General features: G+C 43.9%; 1 protein-coding gene across 1 annotated transcript in view; it reads left to right on the top strand.

Moving 5' to 3' along the window:
- Positions 1–13,942, top strand: part of PPP3CA (protein phosphatase 3 catalytic subunit alpha) — a gene marked incomplete at its 5' end in the record, with an annotated part of 217,284 nt that overhangs the window by 118,346 nt on the left and 84,996 nt on the right. The window contains one exon of the mRNA XM_019552626.1: positions 8,122–8,261. Coding sequence (XP_019408171.1) covers positions 8,122–8,261 — 140 coding nt within the window. The remainder of the gene's footprint in view (positions 1–8,121; positions 8,262–13,942) is intronic.

Below are 13,942 nucleotides of genomic sequence, written 5' to 3' on the forward strand. Positions count from 1 at the left end.
CTGCATCTAAGGATTTGGTGATCTGATCATAGAAGGCCACCAGGTTGGTCTGACAGGACCTGCCACTAATGAACCCACGTTGATTGCCCCTAAGCATGACCTCCCCTGCTGGCCCCTTGTGAATGTGCCAGAAGGATTTTCTCAAAAAGCTTGCCCAGGATCGAGGTAAGACTAACTGACCTATAGCTTCCCGGGTCCTCCTTCTTCCCCTTTTTGAAGATGGGAACCACGTTGGCCCTCTTCAAGTCCTCTGGCACCACACCAGAGCACCACAAGTGCTCGTAAAGCTGTGCCAGGGGTCCTGCAATGACCTCGGCCAATTCCTTTAGAACTCTAGGGTGGAGATCATCTGGACTGGCTGACTTGAATATGTCCAGTTCTTCCAGAAGTTCCCTAAGTAGTTCCTCATTAACCCTTGGCCCAGGTGTGCCTCCCCTGGCCCGAGGGGGGCCCAGCAGGGAGGTGACTGTTCTGGTCTCTACTTAGGAAGATGGAGGCAAAGAAATCGTTAAATGTGTTAGCTTTGTCGTCTGAAAGTTGGTTTTCCACAGCAAAAAAGATAGGGCCTTGTCACATGGGACACTTAGCACATGTTATACCTGAGATTGTAAAGAGCATTGCTGTTGTCCTATAATCTGGACAGGGCTGGAACCAACTTTGCAATGATATAATCACACTTAGCATGTATTTTCCTACTTTAACATGCAGGTGTTCACATTTTAAGTGCAGTTTACATGTCATAAGTGTAATGTGTGACATGAACCATAGGTGCTTATTTATGTAATGCTTTGAATCCCAATCCAAAGCACTTTTTCCATAGAGGAGTCTGATGGCTAGGGTTACCTGAAGAACATTTGTCTCTAAGGAGATCAGTGAGGTAGGACTGTTGTTGTAGCCGTGAGGGTCTAGGTTATATGCATGAATGTTGCCATAAGATATTACCAAAAAAACCTTGCTTTGAGATCATCAGTCCAATGTCTTCATGCTTTCTTGACAGGCTATTTTCTCCCAAGTTGGAGAGTATCCTATCCTATTTTGACACTAAGGCCCCCTATACATGTGCAGGTAAATGTATGATGGCATCTAATGCATGATCCAGACAACAGTATCTCTTGCCATGCCACACATGCAAGGGCAGGAGGTGCAGTTGTGGGATAATACATAAGATCCCATTGCACTTTATTGTTGGTGTAGGGGAAGCCTGATCTAGGGCTCCCCCTGCACTGGCAAGAAGCAAGCTCCTGTGGCTGGGAGCCCCGCACACCCTAGTTGAGGGGCGCTCAGTTCTAGGGACACCCCATGCACCCCAGAGTTGGGAGTGGGGATCGCAGTCTCCTTGCCCTGGGGGTGTGTAAAAAACCCAAGATGGGAAGATCGCTGAAGAGGCAATCTCCATGCACCAATGGTGTGGGAAATCCCTGAGTTGGGAATGTTGCCACAGTATCCTGGGGCTGGAGATGAACAGGGGGCTGGAGACTGGGGGGAATTTTAAGGGGGGACTGTAGCCTCTGGGAGGAGGGGCTGGGAGCCTACAGGCAGGGCAGTCCATGTGTTGTGGGGGGGGGCTCTGCCCTGTGGGAGTCAGGGGACCCACCCCTCCTAAGCAGCCCCCAAACCCACAGTTCCCCCCACACATACCCACACACTAATCTGCATCCCCCTACATCCCTCCACACCTACGCACATCTCCCCACCCCACTTCCCACCACCCTCCTGCAAACCACACATCCCCCTATCACGCACCCACCGTGTGATAAGGAAACCAAAAGCAAACATTAAAACATATAGATAGTTAGGATTTACTTTATTATGATGCTAGAGACACTGGTAGGCTTGCTTTAACATTGTAAATATGGGAATAAAGCATTGCCCATCTGATCAGTCCCTCTCTCTCTCGCGTCCTAATTGTGGAAGAATGTGGATTTGGGGGTATTTTAAAAAGTGAATTTGGAATGCTGCTTCAGCAGTCCATTTGACACAAGGGGTAGTGTCCCCAGATACTAATTGCTCAGGCCCCAGAAGTTTCTGAGGGCAAGTAGGCCTCGGATGCTGGCCAGGGCAAATTTTTATTCTCCTCCAGCTAGCACAGGTGCTGGCCTCAAGCTCTAGCTCCCCCTGGCTGCAGGTTCAGGAGGAGCCAGGCAGGGTTATTTTGCCCCAAGTGACACAACTTGCTCCACAACAGAGTGCATGTCCAGGCACGTGTGTGGAGGCAAAAAGCCCCAGCTCAAATTTGCACCACTTCTATTTGAGCTGCTGCAAGTGGTTAAGCCCTTAAGCTTCCAAGAAAAATATTGTCTTCATCAGAGCGGTATCTCCAGATTGTATCAAGTAACATATGTTCAGCTCTCATCGGACTTTTAATTAGAAAGCGTGACACACCATTTGTTTGGACTTCATTTCTGATGAGTAATGTATGGCAACTTATAACACCTCTTCATTATTTGAACAAATAAGTAGATTCCCTAAACCAAAATCTTTTCCTAAATGTTTGGTCTTTTAGATGCACACTCTGTAATTAGAGGTGCACTGACATCTTAGTCCATTATCATATTAGCATCTTTATAAAGATAATTGAGTGTATCAGAAATTGGCCTGATGTGGCCAATAATTGGGCCAATAAATGCCCGTGCATGTGCGCAGTTACAGCGCAGCACGTAGGCGGTGAGGAGCACAGCTTGGAGAGCTGAGTGCAGCTGGTAAATCTGTTGTGGTACATGGGGAGGGAGAAGCGAAGGGGCATGTGGGGGGTGGATCAAGGCCCCTGTGGTGAGGGAGAGTGTGGGGCTAGGGCTGAGGCTTAGCCAGGGGCTGGAGCAGGTGCTGCCCGGCCAGGGTGGGGCAGGTGCAAGATGGAGCCATGGCTCATCTGTGGGGTGTGCAGAGGAGGGGCATGTGCTGCTGGATCTGCATGGGTTGAGGGGGCTGCCACTGTGGGCCAAGGCCGGGGCTGTGCTGGGTTGTTCCTGACATATGCAGGGTTTGGGCTGGGGCTGCACTCAGGATGGACAGCAGTGGCACTGGAGAGTGGGTTATGGCAAATTTTGGGGTGGCTGTAGTGCCCTCTACCTATAGCCCCCCCACCCTGTGCCACCGCCCACCCCAAGCACAGCCAGCCCAGCCCTCACCAGGAAGAGCCCGGCGCAGCCCTGGCCCCAGTCCCAGCTTGCAGCTGCAGCCCATCCTGCCCGTGCTCTCCAGAGATCTGGGGGCACATGCCTCCCCCCAAGCCCTCCCAGGCTGCACAAAGTGGCAGGAGTCACTCCCTCACCCCCTGGATGAACTGAGGCTCCACCCCACATCCTGCCCCGGCTGGGTAGCACCTGCCCCAACCCCACTCCCTGCCTCACTGCAGCCTCCCTGATCTGCACCCTCCTCCCCTTCCACCACAACAGACTTACCAGCTGCACACAGCTCTCCATGCTGTATCAGAAAACAGATAGAACCTGTCTCATGTGGCTAAATTAATTTTTGGTTGCTGCTTTGAAGAAATCCAGCCATTCACATGCTACAAGATGATTTCTTTTGCTGACTCTTCTTTCTATTATCCAAATTATATAGCTCAAGATATCGTCTGCCTCAGTTCATGATATAACAACTATTGCTACAATTGGTGAAGGACTTTCATATGAATTGTCAAAAAAATCAACACAGATTGACCTTTTCCTTTTTCCACTTTAAAGGAAATGGAAAATTTTATTTCTCTTGGACAGAGCCTTGTTTGGGATTTCTTCAAAAAGGCTTAGTTTTTGGCTTAATTCTCTAAGTGCTTTTGCAAATCTTGCCCTTAAACAATTTGTATATCATGAGGTGATTTTATGTTCATTAATCAAGGTTTTAATCCTAGAAGTTACCTGAACTAGTCACCAATCACGGATGGTGTGAAATCATCTACAAATTTCTCCGTTGTTTCAAAGAAGCCAAATAAAGAATCTAATAAAACCCTATTGTTCTGAGTGCATTACTCTGATATTCTGCCATATATAGCGATACCAAGATTAATTGAGAGAGAGAGAAATATATTCTTTCTATTTCATAATAGTTGGGAGACCTGAAGATGTTACAATGACACTATAAACTGTGGAAGCAGTCTCATTTTGTTAATGCTCTGTATCTGAAAACTGAAGCTGTAATCCTTAGGAATTCTTGCCATGTCTTTAGTGGCACTGCATGTTTCCAGTGAAAAAAGCATCAATACTACTAAACCAATCAGTGTTAAGCAAATTAATAAAATCCACAGTGAAAATATTTCCGATACTTTTATCATCTGTAGGGACCTACCAAATTCACAGATACCACCAAATCTGGCATTGCCCACAAAACTCACAGAACCCGCAGGGAAAAAAATCCCAAAAAACTTACTGAGCACTTTGGTAGCTTGCTTGTGTGGGGATATGAGGTAGGGGCATAGACGGGTACATGCCCCCCTGATAAAGCCGTCCCCTCTGCCAGCGACTTCTGCGGGTGCTTGCCAGCAATGCTGATGAATAGGGGGGTGCACAGGGGTGCATGTATATCCCCTGAGAAGGCTGGTGCACCCCCTGGCAGCCAGCATTCCCTGCTTAGGTGACAGGCGGGAGGAGAGCATGTGGGAGCACTGGTGTCCCCCCCTGAGAACGCTGGTCAGAGAGTGGGGGCACCAGGAAAAGTGCCACTGGCACTTCTGGGCGTGCCACTGGCACATCCGGGTCAGTGTGGTTGGCCACAGGGGAGCCCTCTGGCCCGGTCAGCACAATCAGCTGCGTGGGGAACCTCCTGACTCAGGAGGCATCTGTTGCCCATGCTCGCCTGCCCTGTCCCCGCCACCACTGGTGGCTTCTGTGGGTGCTTTCCAGCCCTGTCCCTGCTGCTGATGCTGCTGGCAGCTTCTTTGGGTGCCTGCCAGCTCTGTTCCCACCACCGATGCCACCAGCGGATTCTATGGGTGCTAGCCTCATCCCTACCACCGCCAGGTTCTGCGGATGCCCCCCAGACTTAGGAGGCAACAGTTGCCTGTCGGTAGTGATGGCCCTCACAGCCAATCAGCGGTGAGGGGTGGAACCAGATGACAGGCAGGTCCCTCAGTCAGTGACGAGGGGTAGGGCCACTGGGGCACCTTGGCCAATCAGAGGCATGGTGGGGGTGCTGTGCTGTGCCTGCAAAATGGCTGGCCACAAATTTGGGGGGCAGTCCCCATGACATAAGTATGTCCCTAATCATCTAAGTTGAGGTCTGCTACCTTGATATTTCTGTTAAACTTTGTATCTCAGGAGAGTTAGTTTGTAACCATCATATAGGATCAAAACAAAGATTTACGTTCTGTAAACCCTGTGTTGTTATACTTCAGTTTTTCTTCTCTGATGGTGTATTAAAAGACCTTGCATATTTTTGTATTCTGAATTAATTGTTTTAAAGTTAGAAATTTTCAGATTTTGTAGCACTTCCTAGTAAAGTAAATTTGTAAATACTAATGTAATATTTTCTACTCTGCTACTGATTATTTTGTATCATGTTAAGGCCCCCTCTACCTTTGCAGGTAAAGATGCAAGGGGATCTAATGAGTTATGCCTCCTGCCATGCGACACATGTATGGCAGGAGGTGCAATTTTTTGTTCATGCATTAGATCTCATTATGCGTGAGTGCCACTACGGGGGAACCAGCAAAAAGCAAACTCTCTGGTCTGGGAGCCCCTTTAAGTGAGGGGCTCCTAGGTGCAGAGGCAGCCCATTCACCCCTGCAACTGGGAGACACAGCTGCTGCGGTCATAGTTTCATAGTTGGTAGGGTCAGAAGGGGCCTAAGCAGATCATCTAGTCCGACCCCCTGCCATGGGCAGGAAAGGATGCTGGGGTCAAATGACCCTAGCTAGGTGGCTGTCTAGCCTCCTTTTGAAGGAGCCCAGGGTAGGGGAAGCATCATTTCCCTTGGAAGTTGGTTCCACCTCCTAGCCACCCTGACAGTGAAGTAGCACCTCCTGATGTCTATCCTGAATCTACTTTTGGTCAACTTGTGGCCGTTATTCCTTGTTACTCCTGGTAGTGCTCACTGGCACAGGGATTCCCCCACTGCCTGCTGGTCCCCCTTGGCAAGTTTATAGGCGGCCACCAGATCCCTTCCCACCCTTCTTTTGTGGAGGGTGAACAGGTTCAGGTCCCGTAGCCTCTCCTCGTAGGGCCTGGCCTGCTGCCCTGCAAGTGTCCCAACCTTGGGGATGGAGAAATCGCAGCTGTGGCAACCTCCCAGTCCCAGCAGTGTGTGAAAGCCCCAAAGCAGGGAGACTGCAGCTGCAGTGACCTCCCAGCCCTGGGGATGTGTGAAAACACTGGGGCAGGGATATGGCTGCTTCAGTGATCTCCCCACCCCAGGGGTTTCATGTACCCCTGGGACTGGAGATTGTAGCTGCGCCCTCTGGCTACCAGGACCCATCTGCGTTGCTGCACTGGGAGGTACAATACAGGGACTCAGAGTTTGCAGCTATGGGACTGTGGGTTCCAGCACCAGTGGGATGCTGCTGGGATCCAGAGCCCCCAGCATTTACAGGACTCGCAGCCCCAGACAGGCAAGGTGCACCTCTGCAGCTAGAAGCTCACAGCTGACGGGGCTCCCAGCTACAAGGGAGACCCTGCTGCATATGCAAATTAAAGCTCAATAGCAACCAGCAATAAAATTAGTATATGTTTTCAAGGTCTAACTTTGTAGCTGGTTGGAGCTTTTATAGTTATTTTGCACATGTAGCTGGTTTCAAGATAATTGCACAATGCACCAGTTTATTGTGCGGTACCTATAACAGGTAGAGGGGGCCTAATGAATTCATAAGCAAAATAATTATTGGACCAATAAATGCAGCTGTTTTTTCCTAGATTTTATTGTAATTAACAGCATTACTTGTATTTTAATTACTGAATGGAAATTCTAAACTATAAGACAGAGGTTGTTAGTATTTTTTATTTCATTACACTGAAATAATTATTCCCTGCCTAAAAATTAGTTGTTTCAACAATATAGCATAATGGCAGGTTCAAATAGTTTAACACTCAGATACCAGGTTACCGTCATGAATATCTTCTGAACTTTTTTCCCCAGTGGGTCTATTCATCCTTGGCAGTCGCCTGGAAAATGTTTTTGCATATTTATGAACGTGTATTATTTCACTTTTTTTTTAGTTACAAAGACATGAATTATTTAAAGGCCTGAAACAAGTTAGAAATGTACTTTTGCAATGAATCTTTTATGACTAGCATGAACGTGTAGAAATTCAGAGGTCTTCTCTTATTACAACTTTTTAATTTAGTGTTGAAAACATGAAAAATCACCTCATTCCTTTTGAATATTAGGAAAAAAGTATGCTACTACATCATTACGTGTGCCTCCTAGACAGAGTGGAGAATTTGATAGACTGTCAGTCTGATTTATACACCTATCTTTACAGAGTTTTAAAAAATATGTATCTTAGTGTGGTCATGATGACAGTGATTGATTGATTTTTTTTTTTTTAATTTTTTAAATATATTTTTCTAGTTTCCTATGTTTTGTCACATCCACAGCATGCTTCTGTATAATTTATTCATTTTTTAATACGAATAAGGAAGAAAAAGGGATTTTTAACTGTCTAAATTAGGTTAAAATAGAGATTAATGTGACCTATAAGAGTATCACAGCAAGATATTGCAGTATTCAGGTGTTGCCTCAGCAATTTAAAACAATGGCTATTAGTTTAAATTGAAAGCAAAAAATTTGTTCATATATAACAATTGTAATTTTCTGTTAGAAAGTTCTTAATTCCTTGAATCAAATGTCACGCTTCCTGGGAAGTCAGAAATATAACAGGCTCCCAAATTTTGCACTGGAGATTGTGGGAGCCTGAGATGCAGACAGAGAGGGAGTGGAGTAGAATGTTTCTCCGTCTCTCTCACTCTGTAATGCTGAAATACTCCTCGATCATGCTGGAGGCGCCAGCAAATAATGTCCTTTCATCAGCCAAAAATCTGCCATATTAAAGCTGAGAGCAACTGTGAGCCAAATTGCAGAATGCTGTGGGTCTCAAGTCAGAAGTCCCTGAAATACAAGCTTATCATTCTTGTTCTCTTTGGATGCCTTTATGATATGTAGTTAGCATTTCTTCCTGTCTCCTATTTTTCTTAGTTAGATCGATTCAAGGAACCACCTGCATATGGACCTATGTGTGATATCCTGTGGTCAGATCCCCTAGAGGACTTTGGAAATGAAAAGACTCAGGAACATTTTACTCACAACACAGTCAGGGGTTGTTCATACTTCTACAGGTGAGGATCACTTTTTTAATATATGGTTCTCTGCAGAGCATCTTAATATATTACCTGGAATCATGGACAGCCTGCCTTTTATTTGAAACCGGTTTCCAAGTTGTAAGTGTACACAAGGTTAGTGGGGCTTTATTGCATGGTGTTTATTCTCAAGTAAATAGCTAATTTAAAATGGGGGGGGTTGATTAAACCACCAAAAGCACTAAATTAAATGGATTTTGTTTACCAAAATCTGTGTTCTGCATGTTTGCCTTATCAATTGCTTTTTCATATGGTTGTTTTATACAGTTGTGTACAATTGTTTATACAATTGAGACATTTTAAAAAAATCTTTTTTAAAAAATATTATTGTCTAAGAAGCGATATAGTGAAGATATGTTAATCTGAGAAGTTTGTTAATTTCAGATGATTCGCATTACCTGTTAAAAGTTTAGCCATCCATTGTGCCAAGATTGTTTAGGATTCCACATGCAATCTCAGATTTTTATATTGGGAATCTGCCATGCTTTTAAGAATTTGACTTTGGGGCTAGATTCTTAGATAAGTAATACTTCTTGGGGGAAAAAAATGTTCCCAATATTTACCTAGCTCTACTTCTGCTCCCTTTTTGAACAGTTTTTCTTTCTCTCTTCTTCCATGATAGTAGGAGGCCAGGGGGCTATCCCATCATCCATTCCATACCTCTTTAAACGGGCCAGCTGCAGTTCAATCTTCTCCCCTCCTATTCATAGGGACAAACATTACACTTAAATCAGTTTAAATGATCAGAAATTGGTTTAAACTTTTAACAGAACAGATGGTCAGTGCACATAAACCAGTCTGAAAATGGCTGAAACCATTTTGAGATGAACCTGGTTGAATGCAGTATCAGACTTAACTGATTTGTGTCAAACTGGTTTAGGCAATGTCTGTCCCAGACCCCTTGCTGGTTTAGGTTAAATCAGAGTCCCCCCGCATCCCGGCATGCTCTCTGGGCTGGACAGGCCTGTCTGCTGAGCAGAGCAGCATTGGCCCCACCCCTCTCCTTCCCATCCAGAGCACTGTCACTGTTCCAGCTGGCTGAGGGACTGCAGTAGCTGCCAGGCTTCCCCCTTCCCTCTGGCTTCTCCAGCTGGGATCCCTTCCTTCTGCCCCTCTCCCATGGCAGGGTCCCAGTGAAAGGGCCCAGTATCTGGCCATGTCCCTTCCTCCCCCCCCACATGCTACCTAATGCTGAGATGCATCTGTGTGGATCTCCAATTTCACTGGAGCAAAGGGCAGACTGCCAGTGCCTTGCAGCTGCACCCTGAAGATAAGAAGAGCTTGAAACTAATGAGGGCTTGATGGGCTGATAAAATTAGCTGCAATCTGTCAGTCTTCAAGAAGGGACAGCAAAGATGTTAGACCTGGTTTGCAGACAGTCTGAACAAGAGGGGGAGATGAACATTGAAAAGCTCAGTATCAACAGATGCAGGGTCTGGCAACACTTCTTCCCTTGGGCAGCAAGCAGGAAAAACCAGGGCAGGCAAGGTGGGGGTTAAAACCCATCCCTAATCAGAGCATCCTGCCAGGGCCTGGCCACAACCCCCTCAGCTCAGCATTGTAGGAGGGAAAGGAGGGCTGCTGTAGTGCTCCCCAGCTTCTAACCTGAACCACTGCAGGCACATGCCTGCATTTTTTCAGTCCAGAAGGGATGTCTGTGCATTTTACACACTGATTCAGCCTAGGCAGGTTAGACTAACCTGCAAAGATTGAATCAGTTCAGGCTCAGGCTTTTTGAATGTCTGACCCTAGCCATGAAGAGTAGGGGGCAGGGCTGTAGAGTTTTTATTTTATCCATTCACCTGTCCATCATGTGTAAAAGAGAAGAGAATGATAAAAACATTACATCTTCTGTTAAAATGTAGATCCCTATGGCCTGGGAATCCAGGGAAGCTGACAGAAATGCACATCACAATGGATGGAGTGTCCTGAAAAAAAGGGAGTCAGTTTGGGAGCCAGGGAATCTGAAAGGAGTTCATAGCGAGGGACTTGAGGCTGTTTGGACTGGAAAGAGAAGAGATGAAGTAACTTTGAGGAGCTCAGGGCTGTACAATTTAAATTGGCGATAGAGGAACTGCTTAACCCTTTGGAGATGGCAGTGACCCCCAGGCTGGCTGGACTCTGTCCTCTAATAAATGCCTCTATTTAAGACGAGCCATATCTTTTTTCTGTTTGGAACTTTGGGGTGTAAGAAAAGGAAATTCTGTTCTCCTGTCCCTAGCCCTGTTGGGAATTGCTGTAGTGAAGTCCTATGCTTTTTCTGGCTTGATATCCTGGCTCTGACAATGCCACAGTGGATTCTCCAGAGCAGACTATGGCCCCAAAAACCTTGCCTACCAGTAGGCCAGTGGACTGGATCCAGCATATAGGCTGTTTGACATGCCTTTCTCTTTGATTAGATCTCTTTGTGTCTGCAGAGTATAGCCATATTCTCTTGCTCTTCAACACCAGTCCACTAGGAGAGCTAAATGTATTTTCTCCACAATGTAGATTAAGTTTATGTAAAAAAGTATATCCCAAGTGGAAAGGCTAAGGACAGCAATGAACTTTTCAAAGGAATGGCAGAAAGAATTGAAAGATGTATACAAGCCCAGTACAATTATTTCTAGCTTATTCAGAATTTTTCAGTAATTATAGTAAATGCTGTATTTCCTATTTCCTTAGCATTTTTTATTGAAATGTCAATTTTAAGTGACCTTTTTGTAATTTTTAAGGTTGTTTCCCATAATGAAATAGCATGAGATAGATGGCATTAGCAGTTAATGTACCTTCCTAGCTCAGTAAATACAGTGAGTTAATATGTCTTTCCAATCAGTAAATACTATGTAAATCACCTATATTCACCCAGAACATGTATATTTATTAAGTATTTACTTTTAGGGAATGGTTACAATACAGTTGAGATGTAGACAGTTTTTTATAGCTCAGTGAATTTCAAATTGATCGCAGTTTTCCTTTTTGCATTTCTTTCTACATAAGAAACTCAGTAACCACTACAGCCAGTACTTTTGAATTTTACAGTCTTAAAGCAGATTCTAAAGTTCATATTTATGGAGCTAAGCAAACATTTTGCATTAACTTTCCAATCCCTAAACTCCTTCTACAAAGAAGGACATTTAGCAACCATATCTTTTGTACACTGCAGAATTTTTAAATGTTGATTAATGTGCAGTTTTTCAGGAATTGTGGGAACATGAAAGGAAGGCAGCTACTGTAGAAATCTAGCCTAAAAAATAAAGCCTTTAAATGTAAAATATGATTCATTATTCATCTTGAACAATCTCTGCTTCCTCCGCCAAAAGAAAGCTGCTAATGGGGCTCATTTTCCTTTATGCTTTCTGAACTTTAAGCATATATGTCTTCTTCAGTCTTTGTCAAGTTAGCTAATGTCAAAGCAAGAAAGATCAAAGTATATTTAATAAGCCCTTATCTATGTAGACTAGAAATGTTTTCTCAACTGCTGTCTTTAAAACATAGCAAATCAAGGTCAGATTCCACCACCCTTACTTACATGGAGTGATACTGTACTCTACAAAAAGTAGTAACTGACAGAATTAGGCCTTAATGTTAAGTTAAATCTATGTGTGTTAAATCTGTGTTTTGGCATTATTAATGAACTGATGCTGTTTGGAAACCAACATTTTAACTCTCGCTATTTGGGGAAAAACAAGAGTTTCTCCTTAGCCATGTATCATATTGTTTTGAATTTGTCTTTTTTCTGCATTTTCTTATTGTTCATTGCACTATAGTGTCAATGATCCCTTGTACTTCCTGTCTCATGTACTAGTTCAATGGTCTCACCCGCAAACATTTCTCTGAAAGTACTCAAGTATAAATTCTTCCTTAGGCAAACACAGTACTGGATATGTTTCTTGAGAATGTTTCCTGTTATTAGAAGGCAATCTTGAAGAAGCCTCTTCAACTTTGATTCTCCCAGATGTAGTACTGATTGGAAAGAAGCAGTAGATAAACCTGATTAGGGAATTTGTAAAATATTTGGAACTTTTTTTTTCTTCTAATCAATACTTGAATTGCACATGTAAGACTTACTGGAAGCGTGCAGAGGTAAAATGCATTTTCTCTCATCACATCCATAGAAAGCCCCTCTAAGTGGACATGGTCTTAGCCATAAAAACCGTGGGTGAATCCCTCCTTACATTCCTTAATTGTACTTGTTCCAGATATCTAGGGAGCTGTGTTACTACTGAGTTAACAAACAGTCTTATGGCCAGCAAAAATGTCAAGGGTTTCCTATATTGCGTGTGCCTGTTTTCAAGCTAGAATTTGCTTTCTATGAGCCTTTATGTATATAAGACTTGCATACTTATGTGCATAATAATTACAAAAAAATTCATACAAAATGTTAATTACGTTTGGGAAGCAAATTTCAGATTTCAGCGAGGGCAATGAATTGTAATTTTAACGCACATAAAAAAAATAATAAGAACAAACTCTTTCTAATATAATTTGTAATTGGGAAGAGAAATTTTTTGTATTAGTCATTAATTTAAAAAAATTCTCTCTCAAGTTGCAAGGAACTTTTAAGTTTAAACAGTGGCTCAGAGAACCAATTTTGTACATTTTAATGTAAAACATGAAGCTGAAGTTCTTGCCATGACACTTCTAAGTTAGTGAATTGTTTCTGTCAGGGTAAAAATAACTGGGTAAATGTCTGAGAGATGAGAAAGCTAAAGCAGTCCACATGAAAGATGTTATGCTCGTATGTCTATTGCTGTAACTTCCAGAGGGGTCTATCAGGAAAAAAATCCTACTTTGGTTGTTTTGTCATTCCCTCTTTGGTGCAACCCCCATTTATTTAGTGAGGGTAACTTCAATCACAAAAATCTCGATATAATGCATCATATGGGATCCAGATTCTTTGGTCTGGCCATTTTCTGTTTAGTATGTGACAAAATCAGGGAGAAAGAAGTTTTTACTCCGTCTTAGGATTCCCCTGATTCTGGACCAGCTGAACCAGAGTCCAGTTTGTTCCCAGTTGAAATGTATTCCCAATTTTACCAGGCTTCTCACTGATCTCTGCAGGCCATTCCAGCAGCTTGCTGTCACTGGGTACGTGTACACATTACTTAATGTGCCATAGTTACTGCACATATAGTTTAGTACTTCCTTAACAAAGTAGTAACTGAATGCACAGTAACTACGTTTACTGCTCAGAAGCAGCGATGCATGATTTTGGGGTTTTTTTGTTTTTTGTGACGGTTACCGCACAGTAGCCTAATAACACTGCACAGTAGCTTTTTGCCACAGTTTCTGACCAGCACACTACCATGCAATATTATTAGGCTACTGTGCAGTGAGCATCTCATGTAGACATGCCCACTAGGACCTAGGAATGTATAGCCACATGCTAGGGAGAGCATATCTGGAAGGAGCAGACAAATGAGCTTTTACTTTTCGTTGTTATTAGTGTTTTAGTGTAATCTCACTGCTTCAATCAGGACTAAGAACATTATGCACTGTATAAAGAGCACAAAATATAGTCCCAGCCCAAATGATACCCACAGCCATATGTATTTCTTAGATCTCATAGATTTCATAGACATTAGAGCTGGAAGGGAGCTCGGGAGATCATCGAGTCCAGCCCCCTGCCCAAAGGGCAGGAAGTCAGCTGGGGTCATAGGATCCCAGCAAGATAAGCA

The sequence above is a fragment of the Crocodylus porosus genome, unplaced genomic scaffold (genome assembly GCF_001723895.1).
Source record: "Crocodylus porosus isolate Cpor-Errol unplaced genomic scaffold, CroPor_comp1, whole genome shotgun sequence".
Lineage (NCBI taxonomy): Eukaryota > Metazoa > Chordata > Crocodylia > Crocodylidae > Crocodylus > Crocodylus porosus.